The 27,026-nt window shown below is 43.6% G+C and overlaps 1 protein-coding gene across 1 annotated transcript; it reads right to left on the bottom strand.

Moving 5' to 3' along the window:
• Positions 1-2,324: 2,324 nt before the first annotated feature.
• On the bottom strand, positions 2,325-27,026 carry LOC142803012 (neprilysin-like). The gene is made up of 11 exons (XM_075888109.1): positions 26,722-27,026; positions 24,358-24,678; positions 21,576-21,756; positions 20,410-20,721; positions 18,890-19,150; positions 16,014-16,187; positions 13,187-13,302; positions 10,808-11,054; positions 9,421-9,966; positions 4,538-4,729; positions 2,325-2,396 (listed from the first exon to the last, which is right to left on the bottom strand). Exons 1-11 carry the CDS (start codon positions 27,024-27,026, stop codon positions 2,325-2,327), a joined length of 2,727 nt encoding a protein of 908 aa, XP_075744224.1.

Genomic DNA, 27,026 nt, shown 5'->3' with positions numbered 1-27,026 from the left:
AGGCTGGCCGCTGTAGTGAAAGATGAAAAGCTACACAAGTGTATTAACTGTGGCCTAGCACAGGCAGGACAAGACCATTTATTATGGTATTGCCCCAATCACCCTCCACTCGAGGAGCTCCTGCAGTCATCTCCCTCACCGAAAGCCTGGGAGAGGTCCTTAAGGAGCCAGAATATGCATATACAGGCCAAGCTGGCGAACTGGTCTGCTAGTTTTGCAGCCGCTTGGGCCCCAACCTAGCCCCCGTCAAACTTGGTTTCCTCCATTTCCCCTCACCTTCTGAATAATAAAGTTTATTCCTCCTCCTCCAGAAAGTGGGCGTAGGTGACGACTGTATAGTTTTGGGGAGAAATATACCGAAAAAATACAGCGTTAATGGAATGGGAAGGAATGAGTAGCAATGACAGCGTTGAAATTAAGAGACTGAGACAGGAATGTCCTTTGTCCCCGCTGTTATTTATGCTCTATACGGTGAGGATGGAAAAAGTGCTGGAAGGCAGCAACATTGAATTTAATCTGTCACACAAACAGGCTGGCGCGATGGTTGAGCAGAAGCTTCCAGGTCTATTTCATGCAGGTGATATTGTCATATTCGGGGACAGTCAAGACAATATACGGCGGCTGGTAGATATATGTGGAATGGAAGACGAGGCCCTAGGACTAGGATTTAGTGCAAAAATTTGTGGATTTATGGTATTCCATAAGTACCTCGAAGTATGGATCAGTGAGGGAGATAGATATATGGAGGGTCGGGAAAAACATCGGCAGCAAAGGGAAAGAAAAATGCTGCAATAATGAAGCACTGAGCGTTATGGGGGTGTAATATATTAGGCACAAAGTGCTTCTATGTCTTTGGAAAGGCGTACTGGTTGCAGGGCTTACATTCGGGAACTCAGTGGTGTGCACGAATTCAGAAGTGCAATCAGGCATGGACGTAAATCAAAACGCTGTGGGATGTCCCGCATTATCGCTCATGGGAAGACGACGAATGATGCTCTAAAGGGAGATATGAAATGCACAATCTTTGAAGTACGGGAAGCTCAGAGCAAAATGAGATTTGAAGAGTGGCTTAGAAAAATGAAGGAGAGTAGATGGGCAGGGATGATGTTCCGGTATTTGTATAAAAAGAGCATGGACGGAAAGTAGGGAAAAAGAACTAGGAGGCTTACTAGCAAATATATGGCTCGAAGTGTGCGCGGCACGGCAACAAAAAGCATTAAGCGAAAAGTCAGAGAGGCCGAGGGATTCTTCGGATGGCAGTGATGGAAAAGAAGCCTGTCCTCTGTAACTGCCGAGGGCAAAAACAAAATAAGGTAGGAGAGGTTTTATGATCATTCAAGGAGAAGCGCGTTACTGTTCAAAGCGAGGTCAAGTTGCCTTCGAACTCGTAGTCATAAAGCGAGATTCAGTAAAGAAGAACAACAATGTACCTCTGTGGGGGAGTTAAGCAAACGATAGGGCACGTTCTGAGTGAATGCGGTGATATCCACTCAGGTATACGCCTGGGTAAAGGTCTACATAAGCCTTGGCGTTGAAAGCTGAACACGTCCGCGATATAAGCAAGTAAGATACGGTTAGAGTATTGGTGGAAGAAAAGTAGAAGCAAAAGATAGAAATAGTGGGAAAATGAGGTCATTCTGTCTGAAGAGGCAGAGATGGAACACAAATTTATATTTCTTTTTGTTAGATTATGATCTATTTATTGAAGTAGGTAAGACACTAGGCCAACATAAAAAAAGGTTTCTGTTTATTTTTTCTTGCAAGCCTGGTGGCACTTATGTCACCACCCAGTTATAAAGGGGACGCTGAGAGCATCCACGCATCCAGTAAATATTGGCTATGCGTTATGACTTTTACATGTATATTTAAGAAAAAAAACTTCTTGCTGTATAGGACAACGAGAAGCTAAATTTTTAAAGGGACTGTCTACCACATTCAGAAAAAAATATATGTTTGTGGCTCAAACGAAAAGATCGTCCATCACATCGACGGGAACGAGCATGCTTTCGTGCCAGAAAAAAAGGAATTATATTATGTTGATCTTTAAGGTCGATAAAAAATTACCACTAGCGTCACTCAAGAGCGAATGTTGTCAATCTTGACAATCTATTGGCAGGACAAGAAATCCTTGCAGGTACACATATTTTGCTTCAATTGGTAATTTATGCACTTGTACTCAACTCTCTGTTACGGTGGCACACAAAAGCAACAAAAAAAAACAAGTGGCATTTTTATATGTGCAACCGTGAGAAAAATCGCCTCCGTGATGATTCAAATGACCACCACGATGATGGGGGCCTGTCCGTGCAGCCGGTGTCACTTTGTCACCACACTTGGCACCTGTTGCGTGGGTTCATCACATCGTCTTCTTTGCAGTGGAAGACGGATGCAAATGCCTGCAAATGAGAGCAGAAGCCAAAATTACCTATCATTAAGATACCACTGAATTCAAAATGTGAGCGCAGATGCACGTTCGTTTTCATTTAGCGATACAACATTGAAGTACAAGGTTTAAGAGGGATCTATGAGTGAATGGTTACAGGGCACTCTTTTTCAAGTTTCAAGGTCGCCATGCACTCTCTTAATCTTCGTGCTGTACATTTTTTGCTGTTCTCCCGCACCAAGTCCAAGGTGCGCGGCAATAACTGATGGGTGATTGAAGATGTGCAGAGAAAGAGAAAAAAAGGGAAAGATAAGAAGAGAAAAAGATAATACACGGTAAGAAAGCGAGTGTTTCCATTCGGCTATCGAGGTACGGTTGATAGCGTAGCTCAACTCTGTATGATACGCCATAGCAAGGAAGTAGGAAAAGGAAGCGAGGGTAAGGAGTGGGAATGAAGAAAGTAGAGAGTAAAGCACAGGATATAAAAAGTGAAGAAGACAAAGAAAAGCAGAAAAAAAGCATGAGGTACAACGTAGTACTTCTCTTGTCAGCGAACAGTTACAAGGTATTCATGTGCGATGTCAATTTTATCGATCAAATGGAATGTTGTTTTAACTCTCTTGCCACTTTTCCCGTTAAAAATTTTGGACAAAGACCATCGAACCGCACCTTTTTGTTTCTTGTGATACCCTGTTTTTTCATTCACCTCGAAACTGCGCTTATGCTAAACATTCTCGTCGCATCACCAGCAACTAACCCCTGTCAGTAAGGTGGAAAATGGATGACAATCCTGTTTTACACGTACTAATCAAACATCTTGACCAGCCTGACTGCGGTCATGGCCAAGCACATGAGTTTTTCATATATGTTTAACTATAGGTGTTGTACTTGGTGCGGTCAAAGCATGTACTCGGTGATTAGTACAGCTACTGACCGAGACTAGGTGATTAGAAGTGAGATGCAAAAATACATAAAATTAAGTTTGTATGATTACACAAACAATTTGCTCTTAATATTTCCTGATGGAATTGAGAATACTTTAAAACTTTATGGCATACTGGTTTTGATAAGTTTCGGTCTGGTAATGGCAAAACCTTCAGCGATAAGGCCAAGTATCACCACATTACTGAAATATGCCCGCTTCAGAAGAAGTGTAAAACAAATAAAGTGGTTTTTCTTAATAAAAGTATACCCTCCTCTGTCCATTGCCGAGAAAGGCTCCGCAGCCGACACACCCACCAGTGCAGCGGAAGAAGACTCACTAAGTAATGGCTCAGTTAGTGAAGCACACAGTAGGCGGAAGGGTGGTGCAGGCCGATATCTTCGCGTTTTATCGTGAGAAAGCGCCAGCAGTGCATACAAAGGCTAATCAAGCTGGAAGTAACCATGACTTATTCCTTCTTGAAAGCAGTTTGCTCGCGCTGAAGTGCCGGTGTGCGACTGCCTACTTGATTGTTGCTTCGCAGTATGGGCCTAGCTGTACCCTTGTTTCATTACTATATGGCTACACACCTCGTTTCGCAGAAATTTCGGTGTTGGCGTCGATGCATGGGTCGGTGCTGGCGTCGTTGGTTGTCAGTGTGAATTGTAGGAAGAATGCCATTTAGGGTGAGTAGTCTCCTTCGGCACGGAAAACGAATACAATTGTACCATGTCGAACGTTGCATCATACACTCGTCGTGGGTCTTTCGCGTCTTCGCACGAAAAAATATGGGTAGTGGGTCCTACTCAAATGTAGTACAAATTACAGTATAATTTGTCAACTTCATGATTTACGTGCGCAAATGTTGCTTTAGCGAAGCCAGACTTGGAAGAATAATTTCTTTGCGCCGGGAAACAAGAATATACGAATAAGGGAAGACACCCATGTTTATCGCCTGTCCTTCTTTTTCGGCGATAAGAAGTCATTTCGTCATGTCATACAAACTCAACTACGACTCCATTCTTCGAAGGCAGGCTAGTAACTCAGAAAGTGATGTAAATTGGTCCCGCTTACAGTACCGCGTGCAATACTGTTGAAGGCGAAACGCGAGCATCCTTGAAGTTTTATTACGAACTATTGCTAGGACACAATATCTAAGGCTGCTAGATAGGCCATTTGTTGCGTCTTCCAGCCTTGGTGTCCGGAACTCGACCCTGCAACTACACACATACCCTGGAGTTCATAAGAGCCACGTTGAGTCGCGCAGCCGGTGACAGAGCCCTATCCGAATCCGTCGGTGCTGCCATGTCCACTAATCGCGGTGCGTGCTCGCAGTGAGCCACCACGTAGTTGACGAAGAAGAGTTCGAGGGAGTTCTTGCCTGGTAGCTCCACGATGTTGGGGCCATCACGCAGCTCAGAGTACTAGAATGACAAGAACAAAGTAGCAAACACACATTGTGTAAATATCATTACACCATTGGGTATACATTTTTAGAAAAACATGTACAGGTGTATTATTGGCCTGAGAGAGAGCGGTAGCTAATTAAAAAAAATAAGCTTTAACAACTTCCTTGTTTTAAGATGGGTGGCGTGGTCGGTTGAGCACCGGGTGCGTGTAGTCATGGACCATGCAAAAGGTCATTGGCTCGTTTCTTGATGGCGGCCGGTGCTTTTTTTCTAGCTTTTGTTGTTTCTCTAAACCCTTACGTTCGTTACTCTGCATTTTACCGATGTAATATCCGACACGAAAATGCAGTCAGTCAATTTCGTAGATCCGAACTTGAAATATTTTCGCGAGACGAAAAAAAAACACCGAGATTTTTAGAGCTAGCATGAATACAGTCATGAGCAATACGACAGAGAACCGCAGAATCATGCTTGATTAAAAATTACTTGCATTGTACTGATATGTACGTGACGTGCTTTTTATTGATGTGTGACATTTCTGACTGCTTGAATTACTCCTTTTTTTCCAGGGTTATAAGCGAATATAATAAACTAACCAATGATGTGGTGTTGCCACCATCCCTGAATTTGTTTTGTCCCTTATTGAGTAACTTGCTATTCTTTCGTTATAAACAATTGTACTTGAGGCGTTGTTATAATATCTGAAGCGTACTTTAGCCAACATTTGCATTGTCTTTGCACAATATATTGTTTTGCTTTAGGGGCGAAGGTCCTTACGCGTGGGTCGTACGTTTTACGTCGTCGTCCTGGTAGTATTAGCCAGTTTCAAGCTTTCGAAACGCTGTCACACCATATCCGCGGAGTGAATGATGGTGAGTGAAGCGAAGTGTCCATCAGTCCATTTGTGCTTCCATGCCCCCGTCCGCGCGTCCATCGATTCGTTCATTCGTTCGTTCATCTGCTTCTCTCATCGATCACCTACTGTATATGCTGTGAATTTTTTTCTTCTGTAGTTTATATTTTTTGCCCTACAAGTAGTGTCATGCCATTGTACCTCCTTCCACGAAAATCTCTTATAGGTAGCTGCAGTATTGATAAATAAATGAAAAAATGTATTTTTATTCTTTTCGTCCACTCTTGCTTAAAACTGGAGTGACTATTCAGCATTTTTAAATGAATAAACGTACTTCGCTGCGTAATACTTGTTTTTTATTCGAGTACTGAGTAACATGAACACGTTTACGCATGCCCGTTGTTTTTTGGCTGCCTTAAATGTTACTTCAGTGGTCCAGGGGCTTACGGGAACACGCCGATAACGTTCATAATGGTGCGCCAACATCTCCTTATATATCATATCAATAAAAAAAAACGCCGATAACGTTCGTAATGGCAAAGATGGCTTCCTGACGCTATAGGTGAGCACGCGTGGATGTATTCCGCTGTTCGAAAGCACCACAGTTCTTGATAGGATTAAAGAAAGCACAAGCACACAATCTTTAGGCTGCTAAGTTGGCGTGAAAGTTACACGTGTGTAAGCAATTGCGCCATCAGCTGCTGTGTCAGAAAGAGAGCTCTATTATGGCGGTCAGCGTAGCAGGCACGGAGATTGTTGTTTAGTTATTTCATATCTTTGCGTCTGTGTTTCACTATTTTCTGTTCACTCGAGTATCTATAGTAGACTTCTGGTCAATAAAAGTTTAGTTCGAAAAGAACGCTTGTTGTGTCTTTTTCCTGCTCGTTGTGTCTTATTTGCATGCTGTTAACCTTAAGTTCCAAGGGGCGCAAGCAGAAATATTTTTTAGGGTTGGGGGATCTTCCTTGTAATGGTCACTTTTTGCTTTGTATGTAATGAGGGAAAAAATTCGAGGGGAGGGGCAGGGCCCGGTGTGCCACCCCCTAGCTAACGCCGCTGCAGTGTTATCTCATACGATGCGTCTAACTGTTAACAACAAAACGCAGCGACGTGAAATTATGACGCAGATATAAACACACAGTGCATGCGCTGATGGCTAAGAGATGCTGTATCAAAAAATGTCGAGTTCCATACGTCGCATGCAAACCCCCAACTACTAGCAAACTAAAGTAAAATAAATACCATGGGCCCGACACGTAAATTTGCGTCTTCAGAAATGGTGGTATGCAATACCAAACCGTTACAGCTTTCCCGAGAACGCAAGCATACGGCTGCACTCGAGGAATGCGCAGCCTCCAGTAATTGTCGAGATGAGCGAACGACAAAACTTGAAATTTGGTATTTACTCACACTGTTATCTATCTGCTTGTTCCTTGCATATACGATGGCAATAGCTACACGTAGCTCGCGTTAATCAAGAACAGCTCCGGCTTCCTTTCAGTCCTCATCTTTTGTCTTCAGTACTCACATCGGTCAAACAATCTAGTCAGCCTAAATATTTTTGGAACGAAGCAGCACCCGCGCTTTCCAATACACGAGACACTCATATCTGAGTGTCTTGTGTATTACTTTTTAAGCCCCAGAACCACGATATAATCACGAGAGACGCCGTAGTGGAGGACTCTGAAAATTTTGACCATCTCGCGCTCGTTAACGTGTATTGGTATCGTACAGTATGTGAGCCTCCACCGTTTTGTCTGCATCGAAATGCGACCACTGTGGTCGGGATCTAATCAGCGACGTTTGGATCAGCAGCCGAGCATCGTCCGCGCTACGCCATCGTGGTAGACTACAAGACACTAAACGAGAACGGTCCGTGGCATGCTATACCAACAATACAATCCCCAAAACCATACAGGTATGCATTATGCCTCGCCAATATTTCATCGCCCTAACTCCTCTTTCTATCTTTCCGCTCCTCAACACCTTCCATTCAATTTTATGGTCCGTAAAAAAATTAACGGAAATGAAATATGTGGTCGCAGTGTTTATTCAAACGATGGGATGCGCCATGCGAAGAGGCGATAGCCACATATATTAGTCTTGATGTGCCCTTCCGTGTGCTGAGCAACACACGGCAGGGCACACGAGGACTGACGTTCTATCAAACATCGAAACCACTCATCTTGTAGCCGGTTCATCAGAGTGTCTTTTCTGTTTTAGACAGTTTTTGATGGTCGCCATGCTTTTTTTTAGTGTCTGACTTTTGGTAAGATATGAAACTTTCCCCGCATTGGTCTGTTCTCACCACCAGCAATTATGGGCGAAGATACCTCTCCTAATGTATACTACCCTCCCGGTGAGTAGTTTTGTGCATTGTGGAAGAACTGTGTTGTTTTTATCAGTAAGTAGATGCCATTGCATCTGATAACGAGAGTAAGATGTTCTGCTTCTTTACAGATACCCTTATGCTTTTATTCTATATGGGAGGCAATGAAGAGAACTTGTCGGGTCTGTTAAAGTTGCAAAGAAGGTTCGCTTAGTCATCACAGGTGTAGAAAGCATTAGTGTTATCCCCATCTTCCGAAGTTTTTTTTAACTTTGCATAAGCGCACATACAAACGTGCATACGAATGTACATACATGAAAGCTAGTGAAGCACCTAACTCTCCTACCACATTCCATCCCACATTCATTCTGGCTACACCACTGTTACTACTCGTTACATTATGGTGAGTCCTAGTGTGTTATTTTGCCATGTGATTCAAGTTTAATGAGACAGTTTTGTGTGGTAGTGCGTCAAGACTCAGGCTCACAACATTAGGATGTCGAAGTTTTTTTTTGACAAGTTTAATCTCTGGCAGTGCTATCAACATAGCCATTAAAGTATATATCATAACTACAATACAGTACGGTTCAATAGAAAAATTACATTTTACGCATAGGACACCTAGATAGCGCATGGTTTCTGTGCTGTTGAACACCACTGTGATGTCAGAGCATCTACACTGTTTTTATGACAAATGTCGTTTTTAAGATATATTTGAAACACTATCAATTTTCTTGTTCGCAGTTGTGAATCAGACCTTCTTCACTATTTGTATCCAAGGTCAATGAGTAGAAGACCACTGATATGCTAAGCGATATTTTGATGGAAATGAAGTGTGACAATGTCCTCATGCATGACAGAGGTCTTCAAAAAAAAAAAAACGGTCTCTTTGGGGACGTACTTATAGCTTTTCCATTTGACTATGTCATACCTGATAGCCAAAGTGTTTGCTTTCGGGCCTTGAAAAACTGCAATTACGGGGAAACGTACTCTAGAAGCACTTGTGTATTTTTCATAGCCCATGCAGAAAGTGTTGGCGCAAAAAGGTGTCCTCTCTGTCAAAAGTTATAGGCAAGAAGTGTGAAATAGCCACTTGCGATAAAGTGGCTTAGAATACGAACTTTACAAATAGGGAGTTAGGGTAACAGAATCGATGTAGTTGGTAAGCAGTGTTAATATATTGGGCGTAGAGACACGTACATACAAGAGAGAATAAGCAGCATTTGTGGTACGTTCACTTTTCACGTGTGTACGTGCCTTTACGCCCAGTTTTTTTAACAGTGACAGTTTTATACCACTTCTTGGCCCTTCATTGCCTCATTTCCACACCAGTGGTAGTTGCGTACCGATTTTCCGTGTGGTCGCCTAAATGTATATTGCTCAGCAGCTACTGCTTTATTGCGGTGTATGTTATGATCGTCTACAAGATGGTGTCATTGTCATTCTACGACGGCTTATCTACTATTAGACCATCCGTGTAATATGGAAAGAATAGTCAAACGCTTGTAAGCGGATTCTCCTCACCTTTGCGAGATAAGTCCTGTAGAGCTCGAACAAAGGCTCCACAACAGCAGTGTCGACAAAGAGATCGCTTGAACGGGCCGATGCCTTGCGGTCTCCCGTCAAGTTGGCATACTGCTCAGCCAGGCAGTGAGTAGCTTCCTCTCGGTGTCGACTCATGGAGACAGAGTGCACTGCGGAACCCTGCTGGCCGGTCGTTCCCGCATCCGAGGACTGCTGGCTACCGACCACGACGCTCAGCAGGGCGCGAACGACGTCGGAGCCCAGGACGGGTACAACCAGAGGGTCGAGGCCAATGAGCATCGCGGATAGGAAGGAAACCAGGCTGGGGGATATGAGCAGAGTGTTTCGCGCCTCGAAGTAGTCGGCCCGTGGCCTGACGCGCAGCGGAGGCCACCGCGTCTCCAGGTTCTCTTCGGCTCGATCCGGGTGGCTCCAGTAAAGTGCGTTGGTCGCGTTCTGCCGGATAACATACTCCTCGAGAAGGCTCGGTGCAGCCCTCGAACTCGACGAAACGCTACTGGTGGTTGTATTCTTGGAGCTTTCGCTCTGCGAAGAGAAACCGCCAACTTCCTCATAAGTCTCACCAGAATGCCGCATGGTCGTGACGGAGACCTACTGCTTATAAATAGTGGGTTGTTGAGAAGATTCGTTGGGAAATGCATTTTCACACATGTGAAATTTTTTTAAAGATATCACATAAGCCATGAGATGGCAGATACGACGCCACCCAAGCGGGCTCCTGAGCAAGCTCGCGGATTCAGGTCTCACATTGCCTATGGATAGCCTAATACTTTACCCTAATCAGGAGGACACTTTTATCGTGTGAGAAGCGGTTTTTATTTTTTTCGTTTGCGCATACATACGCTAAATAGCATACGCCTCCCTGGGGCCCAATTAAGTGCGGGAGCGCAATTTGAGCGAATTGATTGTAATTTACGCTCCAACGGAAAACGATGAGAAGAAACACAGATTACTGTGTCAGGCATCTGAGGGGCTTCATTGTATGATAAGGTAGTGAGAGATTAAAGCCCAAGGTGTACCTGACCGTTGCAAAAAGCATTCTTTGCAGTTTTGCAGTGTCTTCCAAATCTGCCCATCTTTGACTGAGTGACGATTTCATTCAATGTAATTCAATAGTGATGTAGTGATATCAATCGCACATTTTTGCCACATCTGATGTCAGAGGGTAGAGTCATATTTTTTGCAGTCCTTGAATTCACGATGACGTTAGATTTTCGCGCTCTATGAGATTTGTAAGGATTTGGCCGAAATACAAAAAAGCTCAATTTCTTTAGCGTGACCATGACCTTTCAACCGCAGTGTCATGTCTATACTTTCAGGTACGATAACACAGATGCTGAGGGAAACATAAAAAAAGCCCACTTGCCCTCGCAGAGTCCCGCGCCTTCGCGAGCGAAAGGCCTGCTGTGATGCCGGCTGTCGAGGCACCGTAGTACCGCGACAAATGTTCTACGCTGTCATCGGGCTCTTCGAGAAAGACTACTCGCAATGCGTCGAGCCTCTGCAGCACTGGCCGCAGCTCGGCCGTTGTCGTCCCCGCAGTGTGGTTGTGCAGCAAGGTTGCTATCTGCTCACGTGCTCCGTCTACTAGTGCTCGCATGCCACCTTCGAACCTGCACTCAGAAACAAAAGCACTTTGTCTATCAGCTTCATTTACAACGATAGCAACCCGTTGATTGATGCGCAAACAGTAATTAGTGGGCCTAGTCGGTGAGTGGCATACACGTTTACACCGCGTGTAAAGTAAACATACGAAGGTACCATTGACTTGTCCTTTGTCTCGCACAAATATTTGTTATAATAAAAGTGTTTAGTCCCGCCAGGTGGTGTAGTGGCTAAGGTATTCGACTACTGACCCGCAGGCCACGGGGCCTAATCCCGGCTGTGGCGGCTGCATTTTCGATGGAGCCGAAACGGTTTGAGGCCCATGTGCTTAGATTGAGCAGCATAGTAACGTACCCCAGGTGGTCGAATTTATCGGAGCTGCCCAAATAATCATATGGTGATTTTTAAACGCGAAACCTTGGATATTATTATTAGTTGTTATTTAAAATTTTATTTTTCATATTACAACACATTTACAACTAGTGACGTCACTTACACTTTTCTTGGATATATTGTCCGTTAGTGCTCATGAATATTTATTTATTTATTTATTTCAACATACTGCAGCCCCGCAGGGCTATCGCAGGAGTAGGCAAATACATACATAGAAGAGCATAACAAGTGCGCTCTACATCAGTGGTTAGTGTTGTACAATAAATATTCATCCAGTGATAAAGATCGAACGTAACCAGGCAAACAATTCCACAATTCAATAGAATGAACAAAAAAACTATATTTAAACGCCATCGTACGATGAGTGAAAGTAGACATGTTTAACTCATTGTAACATTGCGCGGTCGTTAGTCTAGCGTGTGCTATATATTTGCTGAGTAAAGGGGACCGTGGGGAATAATTAAAGCATAAAGAAACTTCAAACATTCAACGTGTCGACGGGAAGATAGACTGGTAAGCTGTAAGATAGGAAGATGAGATTTTGGTGAAAAATACCTGTCAAAGCGACGATAAATGAAGTGTACAGCTTTCTTCTGAGCAGATTCTATTCTGTTGATGTCCGAAACTTTGTGATGTCCGAAATTGCGCTCCTTAGAACCCAAACTAGTGCTTATTATTTCTCCTTCTTTCCTTAATTATATAGCGAGGGTACCGTGCTGGCACACTTGATGCTTTCAGGTTGACTGCGAGGGAAAATTGGTCAGCTGCCAGCTCGTAATAAGATCACGTGCTACGTGGCGCCAATAAGCAGGCAAAGTGCGTTCCACACTGACCGTCATGGCTACTGGCGGCGCTGACTGACGCCCCCGCTTTTACATTCACAAATATACTCCACAAATGGAAGAGGGAATGGCCGCTGCGGTAGCTCAGTTGGGGGAGCATTGGACGCGTCATGCGAAGAACGCAACTTCGGTCTCTGCCACGGCAAGATATCGTTACGTCCACTTTTCATTCTTCATATTCAAATTGCATTTACTATGCCAATACCATCTGCGATACTTTCTTGGCATGATTGTCTGTGTGTTCACATTATTATTGTATCTAACGAAGAGAAACGAGTTCTTGAAATTCCACTTCTTTCTTTCTTTACAAAAATATATGTTATGTACAAAAAATGAGTATTAGTGGTTTGATATTTTCTGAGGCAGTATTGTGATCCCCAGGTACAATGATTTCTAAGTAGGTGATCTAAGTGACACATTTCATATTCTACACATGAAGCTGCTTGGGGGACATGTCTACATGTGAAGCATGCAGTGCACGGAGACAAGGCACAAAAGAAGCGAAAAAACCGGCGACCGCTGCGCTGCCCGGCAACCATGTTTGTTTTTTCTCGAATGAAACTTGTTGGGAGTGCAGCTGTTGTCATGTAGGCATGAACTATCACCAAGTCACCCAACTGGTGCTTGTAGGGTGGGTACGGCATACTACAATTAAATAACGCACAGATGACTAAGACCACAGAAACAAACGGTGTTGCATGCCCCTTTTGTTTACTGAACTGGCAGGGGCAGATGGGCGAGTTGTTCCTAATTTTTTTACCTGTTTTTCTTTAGGTCACAAGTTTCCGACGCTCTCAGTTCTTCTGAACTTCGAAGTACTGCTTAATTATTTCCGCGCTTAAGTAACAATTCGTTTCTGGCACCCAGAGGGGCACCCATTTCTGAAACCGGTGCAAAGCACTGACTTGTAGCTGTTTCCTTCACTGGTGTCGCGACTGACTGCATGGCGGGCGAGGGACAGGGCGCCGTAGCGGTAGGTTCTCGCCAGCAAGTGAACACATGACTGGAGCTCTTCAGGTACCTGCGTTGTTTCACAGAGTTATTGTGGCAACCACTGCGAAAAAAATAGTAGTTGTTCCGTGTAAGAATACAGCGGATGAGCGAAGCTCCTTCTGAAATTGGACTGAAACGACTATGCGCCTGATCTTGCTGCTGGCTTTCATGAAGGTGGTAAGGTGATTACCGAGTGGGGACTTGGTGGGAAGAGTGTTTGATGCGCTCGGTGGAGGGAAGAAATTGCCTGGTGATGTCCACAATCTTATGAACTACTTATTAAGCAATGCCAGGATACGCCATGACTGGAAGATAACCGGATTATAGTTCCCATATTAAAAAAAAAACAAGGGCATCAAGTTACTTGGGTAACAGCTGAACGATGATATCTACCTTTTTCCAATTAACCCTTTCACTGCCACGAATTGAGGAGAAAGTTGTACCAATTTTGCCTACAATTTTTCCCCACTCGAGGAAGTACTTTGGTGTTGCTATAATGCATAACGTAAGTTGGAGGGAGCATGTTGCCAACATTTGTAGATATGCTCCGCGAAAGCAGGTATTGCTACGACGCATAGTTAAACAGGTATCTCCTAAGACTACGAAACAATAAATCTATATTTCTAGAGTGAAGACAAAACCAAGCATTCTGCGTGACAAGATGATCTACCAGCAAATGAGACGATTGCTTGAAACCACATCGAAAAAAAATGCAATATGGAGGACACATAGTGAAAGCAGTTTCCCTAATGCATGCAATAGTGCGTGGCAAAGGCGCAGAATCACGTTCGACGTAAAGACACGCTAGGTGCACAAACATTGGGTATTTAATTGGTGCAACCGTTGCAACGCTAATAAGTATTTCGTTGTCATTAGCTGCAAAAGCATCAGCAAAGAAGGCCGCTGCATAGCTTCGGGTATTGCACTGAGGACGCGTAGTTGAGCTGTCACTGCTTTGCAAAAGGAACAATAATGGCGCAGTTGAAACTTGATAGGTGTACTTGCAGTAAGTATTCCAGGAAAAATGGAAACACCCAATGTTCAGCGGAGAGGCTACAAATTCAGAAGGCGATGCGCACGGGGTGAATCGCACCATCGCGTTCTGCTATTAAATGCGAAGTTAAAGTGTACCCCAGCGTTTCGTTCTTATGGTGTCATTTCTGTACGTTTACTAGGTGCATTTCTTGCAGTAGGGCTTTAGGAATGCGCAAGGCAAACATTTATAAACCTCTGTATGGATACCGGCAAAATTGTTCTCAATTCACGTAGAGAACTAAGCTCTGAAAAGTAGGCTTGTTGCTCTCAAATTTCGAATGTCAGAATAAAAGAAAGGCTTTGTCTTTAGCTTGTTCTTCAGGTCACTCTTTTTTCCCTGAAAACTAACTTGTTTCTTGGGAAAGAATTGTGGTTGCTACGATGAATTTGCTCGCACAAGTTGTATATTCTGTACTTTGAACGTGAGAACACTAATTTCGTAGGCTCTACTTTGTATAACCTGCCCATTCAGTGTGGTCACTGAATGGACAGGTGTAAGTTTCCTCTTGAAAGAGTATTCCGCAGTCGCCAGCATTGCTACTAGCGGCACTAACTCGCACTCCTAGATTTAAAATCGCATATATACCACATAAACTGAACAAGGAGATGAGATGACCACCGCTGTAGCTCAGTTGGTAGAGAATTCAACGTACTCTATCAAAGGTCGCTAGCTTGGCCCCTGCTGTCGCAAGTTATCTTTTTGTCGCCTCTATTTTCTTCACATTTACATGTTACTTACTAGAGATAACACACCTATAGTTTCCTTGGCTCTGCTGTAGGTGAGTTCAGAATATTTAGTGTCTAACGAATAAAGCGAACACTCAAATTCTCGTTCTTCGCTTCCGCTCCAGGCTTTTTAAACATCTCGCATACCTAAAGAACACAACCCTTTGTTGTTGATCGTTTTATGTACACAAAACGAAATTACCTAGATTTTCGTAATAATTTCATTCACCTAATCATCAAGGCTAGCTTTTAATTGAATATATTTTCCGACTGCTATTAGTTTCTATAAGATACGCTAAGATCCTATTCACATTTATTTATTTCCCTCCTGTTTGCTCTCTCACCCGAGGTCATTTACTCTGTTATTTGAAGGGGCAAAGCAATCAGTCTTCTTACTTTCCCACACGTATATTTAAATTGTCCTAAATGCCTTGTCTATTTCATTTTCGTCTTTAAAAGTAATTTATTTGCATTGTATTTAATTTCCTTCTCTTACAATGTTGTTATGTGATGACTACTTGACTGGATAGCAGCTTTTAGGCACTCTAATTTGCCTAGTAACTTTTTATAATATTTATTGACTTTTTATTACGGGTCGCCCTAGTATCCGCAGCAGATCATAACCTACAATGTGGAGCTTTTTTTTTCACACTACTCTATCGTCCTGTTGATGCTAATAACTAAAAAATCACTTTGCATGCACCTTTGTTTTTTCGATCGCATCAAATAGCGCTTAGACCAAATGCTGTGTCAAACATCATGAAATGTCATTTTACATCAGATTCTTAAGTAACAACAATGCCAAAAAAGTTCTAGCTTAAATCGGTCTAACCCTTTACCCTTATTTAGACACAACGCCACATGTGAGTGCGTGGCTTACTTAACATTCACAACGAAGAAAACAGGTGGTGATGTACGCGCTGAAGATCCTTCTCGAATCGGCTAGGAAGCGCTTTCCATGTGAGGTACCTCGCTTACCTGAGGTACGTGTTCCCCGTGGCTCAGAGTGATCAGTTCTTGGGCAATGCCTCCATGGGGCAAAGCGGGGGACAAGAAAACAGTCAGTGAGAAGGCCACGTAGTTGAGAAGTGCGCTGGTCTCATGATTGTCGAGCAACGACACTAGCTTTTCCAGTTGGCCCGGGCTGTCCACCTTCAGAAAAGAACGAGCTATCAATTAGCTGTCTGGATCGCCACCGAACACATGGTTCCTGTGTTCTGGACACTGGACCGAAATTTTGCCTTTCCTGGCTGTTGGTCCAGATAATTGCATATGTGTGTTTGTGTAGAAAAATACAGCACTTAACTTCAACACAGCTTTTTACGATCAAGAAGAAAGGAGCAGCACTGACGCCCATCCACGCCTGCAAAAAAATAACAGTGGCTGCTGGACTACCAATAAAACCAATTAGAAATATTTGAGGGTGCAATTAATAAATAGAAAGCTGTTATGAGACCAAAACACAGGTCCCGTAAGTGGTAATTGTTCTTCGCCACCGGTGTCCGTAACCACTATCACGCAAAGCGAGAAAAAAGGAAGTAAATAAACACTTCAGGTACCCAGCGAGATTCAAAGCGGAGTGATGTGCGTGCTAGCCCAGTATTTTACCACTGGGCTATGCCGGTGCTTGGAACACCGCGGCAAACTGACCCAAGCAAACTTCACGTGGGGAAAGAAATCGCAATAATGTGCGTAATGAAGTGCTTATAACAGCAAAGGAACAACCTGGCTTCAAACAATGCGAATTTCGTAACGAGTGTGTCTTCGAATGGTACACCCCATTATAAAACAGCGCTATAGGCATAACTTTACATCGTCGTTAGCCACAGAATGAAAAAAATGCACAGATTCCTTGTAAGTGGGTAGGGTGGGGTATAACGCTTCACCGAAAAATGATGAAGGATGGCACAGTGAGTGTCTACACAAAAATTATGATCTATGGCGTAGTGGGCACCCTGCTAGTTTACTTGAAGCAGTTACCCAAATAGTGTTTCAAAAGCTCTGAAAGGGCGCTTTTTTATCTTTCACTGTGACTGTGCAGCGCGTTTCACGCAGGCCGGGCGGTCTTTCAGCGTTCCTGTTGATTTGTCTTTTCTAACACGGCGGTGGCATTGAAGCTGCTAGGTAATGCGTTATGTTCGTATATTTCATGTTTGTGCGCACATATCGCGCATGAAGAATTATCGAAATTCCGATATAAACTCCGGCTGCAGGACTTACCTGAAATCAAGTGCGAATTGGGACTTCTGGTGATACTTCGCGGTAACTCAAGAAAGCTCAAGGTAACTCAAGGGTGCAGGATTTACCTGAATTTCAGTGTGAATGGGGACTTCTGGTGATACTTCGCAGTAACACAAGAAAGCTCAAGGTAACTCGAGGGTGCAGGATTTACCTGAATTCCAGTGTGAATGGGGACTTCTGGGGATACTTCGCGGTAACTCAAGAAAGCTCAAGGTAACTCAAGGGTGCAGAATTTACCTGAATTCCAGTCTGAAAGGGGACTTCTGGTGATATTTCACTTAACTCAAGAAAGCTCGTAAATGAGGTTGTGAGCTTGTGGGGTATAAATGACGTAACTATGAAGCCTCAAAACCCATAAGAATAGTTTTTATTTCCTTCTGCGAATAATAGCACTGCTTGCGATTTTTTTTTCATTTCACGGAGTAATTTCTCAGTGTTTTTCTTAGTTGTCCCGGCTCATATTAGTTGGCAAAGGGGACATAGAAAAATACTGATTTCGCTATTCGTGCCATAATTAAAGCCAAGCCATCCAAGACCATCTTTTGACTAATTATTCATTCGAAATATTCCAGGCCCAAGCGACCCGTATCATTACTTAGAATTCCCGCCGTTCTCAAGCTCCTTGACTACTTAAACAATTAGCATTCCATTTATTAAGAAGTTACTTCATATTTATTCCTGCGAGTTCGTTTGTCTAAATAAATCCACGGCCGTCTATTCATCTTACAAATGTTCAAGTTTAAAAACATTTACCGAACACGCTTCGCATCAGAAGGAAGTTAGTTATTACCACGACTTCGCAATATTGCCTCAAAGTCTGTCTAGTTTAGAGAAATATATTTTGGCAGTCTTTTGTCACTTATTCTAAAGTGGTGATCCCAGTTGCATTCAAAAAACCTAATACAGGTGGTAATCTTCCTTCTGTCATAATGAATAGTGCTACCTTTATTCTATCATGCCCTTTATGATTTCTATTACAGATATAATGTACTACTTTTATTGTATTTTGGGGCTGGTTTCATGGATCAAATATATCTGCATTCGTTGTATAACACTGCTTATGCTCGTTATGCTAGTGATATGCATACGAATTACTTCATTCATTCATTTTTATTCGTGGGTCTACTGACTGCGCTCGCACTATGAAACTCTAGTAATAGCTCCTACTTTGCTAACAGCATACTCTACCCGTGATAATGACAGCGACCGCTGAAACTGACAGTCGAAGATGATGATAAATTGATGCTTGGGATAAAAACAGAACGGCAAGTTTTTCTGAAATTTTTAACGAATGAACGATATGTTGTTATCATGCAAGAATAGATTTATTAGCTGAAATTTGCAGGTAAGATGCGATGATATCGATCAAATTTTCCGCAGCTTGTACAATGTGAGAGCGGGGAGTGGGAATTATTGTATATGCAGAATGTAAGGTAGCCACCGGGAATCTACTTTTTGGACGTTACGGCAAATATGACGTCTCTAATGACATGCACGGGGTAAAGTTTAGTGCGTTAATCCACACGTGAAAAGTGGAAATAACAAAATTATGAAGTTAAAGCGAAAACAAAAAGCTCGTAGAAACTGGTCGAAACGCGTCTGAGCTGTCTCACCTGCACTAGAACACGTGGGTCTCCTGTTGCATTTTCCTTGACGACGATGTCGCCCATCAAAATCTGCACGTACTCGTCCCACGACCAGGCCTGGCTGCTGTAGTCTTTCGCCAGGCTATTAACGCTCATGAGTGCGCCACGAACGAGATGATCATTGTTCAATGTTTCCTCTGAGACCGAAGATATCAGTGAGTGACCAGCAGTAGGCAATTCATTTCTCATTTGAATGACACTAGATAGCTTCTCGTCGATGGCTAGCACCTGAGAGAACACCATGGTGTAAAAGTGGTGAATTTACACGTGTATATTCAGCTTTAGGCGTCAGTTATTTCAGCGCAAAAAGAATTGTTTTTTTTTACATTTGAAAGTTGGAATTATTAAAACGAATAACAGGGAAACCGATTGGTCTGTTTTATTTCTTTATTGAGAGAGCTCCTACAGGAATATTACAAACAATACGTTGACCGGCCACACATGAACAAAGTACGAAACCATTTTGAGGCTGTGCCCTGAATACTCTGAATACTCTGAAAAAGAATAACTATACCGGAGGTGTTTGACTTTTTTTTAAATGTGAAGATGAACACACAGTTAGAATGATGGCGGTGTAAAATAAGTTCTGAGCTCACGCGGCGACAAACTGGCGCTGTACAATGAAGTTTTCCAACGGTAACAGCAGCCCAAGAACTTACTTATATTGAGTTTTGAGCAGAAACAGTCAAACCTAATATAATTCATGAGAGTTTAACGTTCCAAAGTCACCATATAATTAAAAGACACCACAGTGGAGGGCTGAAGACGTGCGCCTACCTAAGAGCCTCACGCATTTTTGCTTCCACCTCAAGTGCGACCCCCGCAGCCGCAATTAAATCACACTAGCTGTGGTTCTACAGTGAACCACCAGGCGAATGTGTAGGATTGAAAAACTAAAAAAAAAGCCGTTGAATAGAAGCCAACGTGACTGGAAGTCTGAAAACGAGCACAGATGCTGATTCGTTCGCAATAAAATTGTTTTATAAAAATGTCTCAAGTTGGTTCTGGTTTAATGAAAAATATTTTAAGACGTGCGCCACGCGTTTGAGGCACCATTCTGTATTTTAAACGCTTTAGCTCTGAATGCACAGATTTAGAATTTCCTCAACAAAGCCTAAAAATAGTCTGTAACTTGAATATAGTGATAAGGGTATAACGTTTCCACTTTCTATTTGCATACGGGTAGACAAACGAACTGCCGTCACTAATTATGCATAAGCTATGGCGGTGCATCGCGCAGTCTCCCATGGCTTACGGCATGGAAGGAATGTGTACACTATATATGAATAACCTTTACTGCGCAAAGACAGATGTAGGCATGCTGTTCTGAAGGACTCTGGATTTTTTTTAACACCTTAGTCTTTTTTACGGGCACTAAACCTAACTACGAAAACATTCATTATCTACCCCAGTACGCCGGAGAAGCCTATGAATTTAGTTTTTTTTTTCGCATACATAGAACTGCAGGGCAATCTGCGAAAGCGTACCTGAGCAGCTTCTTTTCTGAGTTTCCTGGACCTCGGCTTCAAAAGAGAGAAGCTGGCGATAATCTTACGCAGGAGAGAATCTTTGTCGTCTTGGCCCACGTGATCTTTCAGCCGCATTGATGGTGTTGACTCCGGTGCGTCGATGAAGAGGACCACGCTGTTGGCTTGTTTGCGCCGCCGTGCCGTGGTCAGCGACGGTTGAAAGATAGCCGCCAGGCCAAGCTCACGGTCCAGCATCCCCACAATGCGCGTGAGGTTGGTCGGAGAGGGCGATGACGAGGTACTCTCATTCGATGTTTTGTAAGGGTAGTCCTGGGCACAAGTTCTTTATAATGGCAGTGGAATACGCAGCATAACGCAGACACGCAATACATGCCACGAATCAAATTTTTAAACATTTCACAGGTCCGATAGCATTTTTAAACTACAATGACACCAAGAAAGGAGGACACAAAAACCCAGATGTTCTACAACTGGCGAGGAGATTGTTTGGGCTCTACGCTCCATTGACAGGTAAAGCAGATATTTAGGGCTAAGCGGCGTCCCTATCGAAATCAAAATATTGTACGAGAATGAATTAAAAGAAAGAAACTGTGTGTTTTCCTGACTAAGAATCCTGCAGTAATTTTGAGTTGTTATGAAAAATCTAACAATAACTCAATTGAGGAATGAATACATGAGCATAACGTGTGAGTAATTTCATTATAAGATGCGTGAAGCCCCCTTAAGAGCGTTCAGAATAATTTTCGAAATGACTATGCGCTATGATAATTGCGGTGGTAGCTGATCAAGCTTGTCTGAATACTTTGGTTCATGCAACACTAATAATATGCAAACAGAATCGCCTGGTTCACACATGAGCAAACGATGTTGTAAATGAATGAAATCGTGTAGTTACGCAGTAGACAGTCAGCTTTACGCCAAGTGATAACTACTCTCTATTCAATTCACCAGACTTGAGTGGACGCATGGCTGCCTTCAGCCAGATTTTTCGACACCCAAGGCGTCAAGCGAAAGACGCCAGATCATTCACTCCCACTGCTTTTATCAAACAGTATTGTATCCTCTTGTACTCGCTAAACTACACCATTAGCGTACTGCGTTCGCATGCCTCCAATTAAACCAAAGTCTTTGCATTATGGGGGTGTACGTCACCATGAGCGTACTTCGAGTCCGTAGTGGAGAAAGAGCTCCTCGAGCTCAGGCCCCTGTCCTCGGCTTTTCTTCTTGGAGACGCAACGCAGGAAGAAGTCCGCTGCTCGCGACATGAAGGAGGCGTTGTGGCCGCTCACGTCTGCGCTGGCCTCTGCCTGGTGTATCTCGTGGAACATGTTCTCCAGACGGTACCTGAGTTTCAAGTTTGCGGTGCTATATTATCGCGACAGCAACTTTAGGGAGATTGGAGGTGCATTCCTGCAGCTATCATCATGTTCCTAATAAAGTCAAAATCTATAAAATCAGCCTGCGCATCGTACGTTCTATGTGCGAATGAATGCGCGCGAGGGCTGGCACCAGTCGTGTCATTGGTACATATAAAACGCGGCAACCCTTTCCGTCGCGTGAGAATGAAGAGAGGTGGGGCAGGAGGGGGGCTCCTTATTCCGGCCGGTGAACTTGAATCAAATGGGCGTGGTGATTTGTCTTCGCCCCCATGCATAGAGTTTCATACATTAATACCTAGAGGGGAATTTGGTGCTAGTGTCTACGCGGGCACCTTCAGCGGCACTTGTACCTGCATTGGAATTATGGGAAGTACAGGCTTCGGATCTGCTTCGGATAGCTCACGTTCTTGAGATTCACGACGCTTGTTCGCTGAGTGTAAAACAAAGTTATATAAGGTATGTCTCATTGAAACTTGTTTTTTTTTGTACGCAAACAATAATATAAAAGGTTTTTGTGACTAGGCAGTAGAAGTGAAACCTCGACAAATTTAACCATCAAGGTATGCTCAAACGACCAAGGTTGCTCTGCTATTGCATTTCAGATTTGGCATCAATATGTGATGAATTATTCTTTACAACATTTCAAAACAAATATTCTTGTTTAGTTCTCGAAAGTACGCAATATCTATTTATAGAAATAACAGCACAGATTTAAGTGCGGAACACCTAACATTTCGTCTGCTACGATGCCAGGTGCGTCTATTCAAGTGGTCTGCTCCCAACGCATTTCTCGTTTTGTTGTAAAGTCGAGTCAGAAGAGCGTGATGGTGCGTCTACCTCACGTCGCCGTTGTTTTACAGTTATTTCAAGGAGTTTTGGCAAGGCGCACCAACAACAAACGTAAACTCGATTTAATTAAAATGGCATGGAACGCAACATCTATTCGCAGCGGTAAATGGACGAAGCTTCGCTTAAACAGTCAAACGCGACTTACACAGCCCAAGCGGTGCAGTAAGTTCAGAGGCTTAGCAGTTTTCAGCTTCTTTTAACAACAAAGGCGCAGCTTCAGTTCTTTGCACTCACCGCACTACGCGAAGAATAAAACTGAAACTGCAGAAAAAGATCCGTAGACAATTCGCTGGCTAACGCGATTCAATCCGAAGAATGTACTTCACATAATTCCCATGTGTGTTCACGATCGCAGTGCTAAATTCCATTCTAGGTATTATTGTATGAAACTCTATGCACCCACGCTATATTCACAGAGATCAGCAGAAGTCTGATGCCTTACTAGGTACAGCCCTCTGACCATTTACTCTGCGTTGAAGGTATTGCCAACGTGAAGCTAGTTTTCATCGCTGGGCCAACCATGTTCTCTTACGCCAGCATTTTGTAAAGGAACGTCATATTAGATGCCATAGCTGCCAGCCTTACTTCAAACGGCATTGCAATTGGTTGCTATCACATTCATTGCTTCACACATGTGGCAATAAGTATAAAACTCTTAACATCTTTACTGCACACCAGTAATTTATTTGTATTTATTTACATATACTGCAATCCCTATAGCGATATTTAGCAGGGTGGGAACGTATAATGATAAAAATAAAGGCAGCAAAACAAAGGGCATCGTACGTTGCTTCCGATAAAATCGAGAACAACAAATAAATTGGTTATGAAAATACATTATTTGTGCTATTGCGCATAAATATACACAATCTCTACGAAACATCAAGTGCAAAAATAAAAGTTGGCAAAAACAATACATAATTCGTAAGAGGTCACATTTCAGATTACAAAGTAATTAAGAGATATTTACAGTCAGTGAAGAGAGCTAAGTTTCAGTAACTTGGTAATTAGTAAGGTTATTCCATTCAATCACAGTCCTTGGAAACAATAAATGTTTGAAACAATTGATTTTGTACGCGGGTCGGGTAATTGTTAGGTGATGCCGTTGTCTTGTGGCACACCCAGAAAAACGTTTTATGTCAAACTATCACTACTGTAAGGTTTATTTGAAATCTAATATACCTATTTTAACCGGAAGGCAGCATTGCGTTCCTTGCTGAAAACCTACTGCTGTGCTAGTTAGCTGAGGAGGCAACATGGCTGCTTCCGCAGCATAATTTGAACAGTTTGTTGTACAAATGAAATAACAGGTATGGGCAGGCATATATCCACCATTGTAACTCAGTTAAATGTAGAGTGCGCACATCTAATTTATAAGGTACATTCCGATCCTACCATAATGGAAGGTGTTTTTAAGGGGGAAAACAATCTTAGGGAGTAAATCGTTTGCTCCTTTGTATTAGTATGTTGTAGCAGCTTCTATTTAGTGCTGATATATTGACTGGGACACAAATTTGTATGGTTCCTTCTGCGCACTCTCAGTGTGCAGAAGGAACCATCCACGTCGTCGTGTGCATGTAATGTTCCTAAGATTACACTTGATCAAACGCCTGTGGCAATTGAGGAATCGGCCTTGCTGTTGAGAATACTTCGGCATGTTCATTACGTGTGTGCAATGCACCATACGTTTAGATATACCAAAGACAACGGCCCCTACATGAGTTGTCCCGCCGCGTAGACTCTGTAGGGCATGGCTGCGAGGGTGTCTTGATGAAACCAGCGGCTGGGACAAGCGTAGCTGTAGAAGTCCACGCAGGGGTCAATGGTCTCGTCCAGCTTCCCTTCTAGGTACTCGCCCTGCCAGCGACACATCGTCGAGCGGCAGCCGTCCACCTGGCGGATGTACTCGGGCTCGCCTGTGCCCGCACCGGTGGCATCCTGTTGGCGGTTCTCGGCCGATGGACCAGCATGCCGTGACCCGCCCTTGCGAACTCGTGTAGCGCCAGATCGCACGAGGGACTCAGTGCGCCGTGGATTCCTGTGGTTCAGCACGTCAAGAGGTTTGCAAAAGTTGATTCATTGTGACATAACATCGTTAACAGGCTGCTATTGGTGATGACAGCAAATGAATATGCTCTTTTTGCCACCCACAAGTCTTTGAAGTAATCGAATGGGATTCACAAGCAGTCGCATCGGGTCAAATTTGAGTGGTATACAATTATATTTTAATATGAAATCTATAATCAGAGATACGGCAAGCGTGCGTGCGTGAGGCTTTGCATTAAGAAATTCAGTACGTGGCGTCACCTAATCTCTCATTGAGTGTTTCTGTGCACTTCGGGCGTTCTTTACTAAGCATTCTTTCTGTGAATATCCAATCATTCGATTTCTTCAGGTTAACGAATCTTATTTTGCGTGGAAGAGTAGAACCGCACTAGGCGTAATCGAACATTGTTTGCATAGAGATTTGGTGGTTGATTGCTCCTGACCAACTACGAAGGAATCTATTCGTCATTAACATACGCAGCCCCTGGCGTGCGTATGTTTTCTTACAATTAAGTAGTGGTCGCTTCGTTACCTCATAAAATGGTGTAACTGAATGTGCAGTGGGTCCGTCGAATCTACGCTCTTCGCCCAATTTCTAATTTCTGTGCGTAAGCTTGCGCTGCGACTGCTCTGGCATTCCGCGCAGGCCTGTCATTCTTTCTTCTTTAATTAACTGGCTCTTTGCGTACAGCAACAAATTGTAGTTAAAAAAAATGGCAGATTCCACGTACAGTGGGAATCGATGATATGCGAAGCACGGATGGTTGATATGTTACTTTAAAACCAGCACAACTGTACGACGTAGAGGTAAATGGTACCGTAGATTACTTCCGTGTCACGATTATCATGTTTGGATGTGTCGTTTACGTTCGTCATCTATTCACGTCATGTGATACCAAATTTAGTATATGTGGAGCTAGAAAAGTGGCCGCGAGCACTCTATGAGGGTGGTATGTTCTGATGTTCTTACATGACACGCGTGTCAGGATTATCATGTTTGCCCCAGTCTTATACTTTTGTCATCTATATATTGACGTCACATGACCTCAAGTTTGGTATATTTTGAGCTAGCAAAACGGCCGCGAGCGCATCATGAAGGGCCCAATATACTTCAATGTAGCGTTCACACGCGCACACGATCGGCATAGCTACGCTACGTTAGCGAAACGCGAGCATTTTATAGTCTTACGCCAGCGCGACCGGTGCGACCAGCGTGCGTCGGCGCGGCCCGAAGGCAACCAGCGCGAAATTCGCGCCGATGCGCATACCCAGACAGCACGCGTCTGCCTTTTTTCGTAACAGAGGGACACCGGACGCGCTGAAACGCAGATGCGTCAAAGCAACGCAGTGCGGCGTGCGCCTATATGGCAGGACAGGTGCCTGGCGGGGCAATTAACGCCAGCTTGACGCGACGAAACGAACGCCAGCGCGCATGTGCGCCGGGTCATGTCGAAGTATATTGGCGCCTTGACTGTGGTATGTAGTCATGTTCTAACATGACAAGCATCTCATGATTATCATGCTTGTACCAGTCACATACTTTCGTCCTTCATTGACGTCACGTAATACCAAATTTGGTATATGTGACGCTAGCGAAACGGCCACAAAAACATCATGAGCGTGTAACGTAGTCACGTTGTTACATGACACGCATGTCATTATTTTCATGTTAGGGTCTGTCGCTTGTGTTCGCCATGCAATCATGCTATACCATACCAGTTTTGCAACATGTCATGTGAACGAAACAACCGCAAAAGCTGCAGCACCAAGAAATGTAAATCATGACATTCAAGACATGTCATGATTTTCATATTATGGTTAGTCAAATGTGTTCTTCATACAGTCATGTTATGCCATATCAAGTTTGGTATCGATACCGTCATTGAAACAGCCAAGAGAGCTAGAAGTCATGGGCGTTTAAATAGATAGATAGATAGATAGATAGATAGATAGATAGATAGATAGATAGATAGATCAAACTCGCCGAAGTTCACTAAGAAATGTTTTGCATTTAAAAAGAAAGTGGGACACTCACTTCTGCTGCCCCACGCCGCTATGGTGGGCCCCACTGTTGGCCGAGACTGGCACCGCAAGCTCAGTGTCCCCGTCGGCCAGAGACAACCGGTGCCCGTGCACCGCCAACTGCGGGACGGCACCGCTGGCGTCCCGCCTCGACGACGTCGCCATTATGGAAGAGATGACGAGGATGCCGGCGATGGCTGCAACCGTCCAGATGTACGAGCGGGAACCAATGGCGGCTGACACGTGCTCTGAAAAGGTAGACGCCTTGCGTGGCGGCTCGTCAGCTCGCGCAGGGCAGAGAGCCTCTTCCTCGGCCAT

Source organism: Rhipicephalus microplus, chromosome 3, assembly GCF_043290135.1.
Source record: "Rhipicephalus microplus isolate Deutch F79 chromosome 3, USDA_Rmic, whole genome shotgun sequence".
In the NCBI taxonomy this organism is placed as follows: Eukaryota; Metazoa; Arthropoda; class Arachnida; order Ixodida; family Ixodidae; genus Rhipicephalus; species Rhipicephalus microplus.
The sequence above is the reverse complement of the archived record's forward strand: the minus strand, read 5'-3'. Positions and strand labels throughout refer to the sequence as shown.

Coding starts and splice junctions, on each gene's coding strand:
- LOC142803012 (XM_075888109.1), bottom strand. CDS start 27,026: ATGGCCGAGGAAGAGGCTCTCTGCCCTGCGCGAGCTGACGAGCCGCCA. Junction 19,151..20,409: donor TCAGAAAAGAAGCTGCTCAG/GTACGCTTTCGC, acceptor GTGTTCTCTCAG/GTGCTAGCCATCGACGAGAA. Junction 4,730..9,420: donor ACAGGACTTATCTCGCAAAG/GTGAGGAGAATC, acceptor TTGTCATTCTAG/TACTCTGAGCTGCGTGATGG.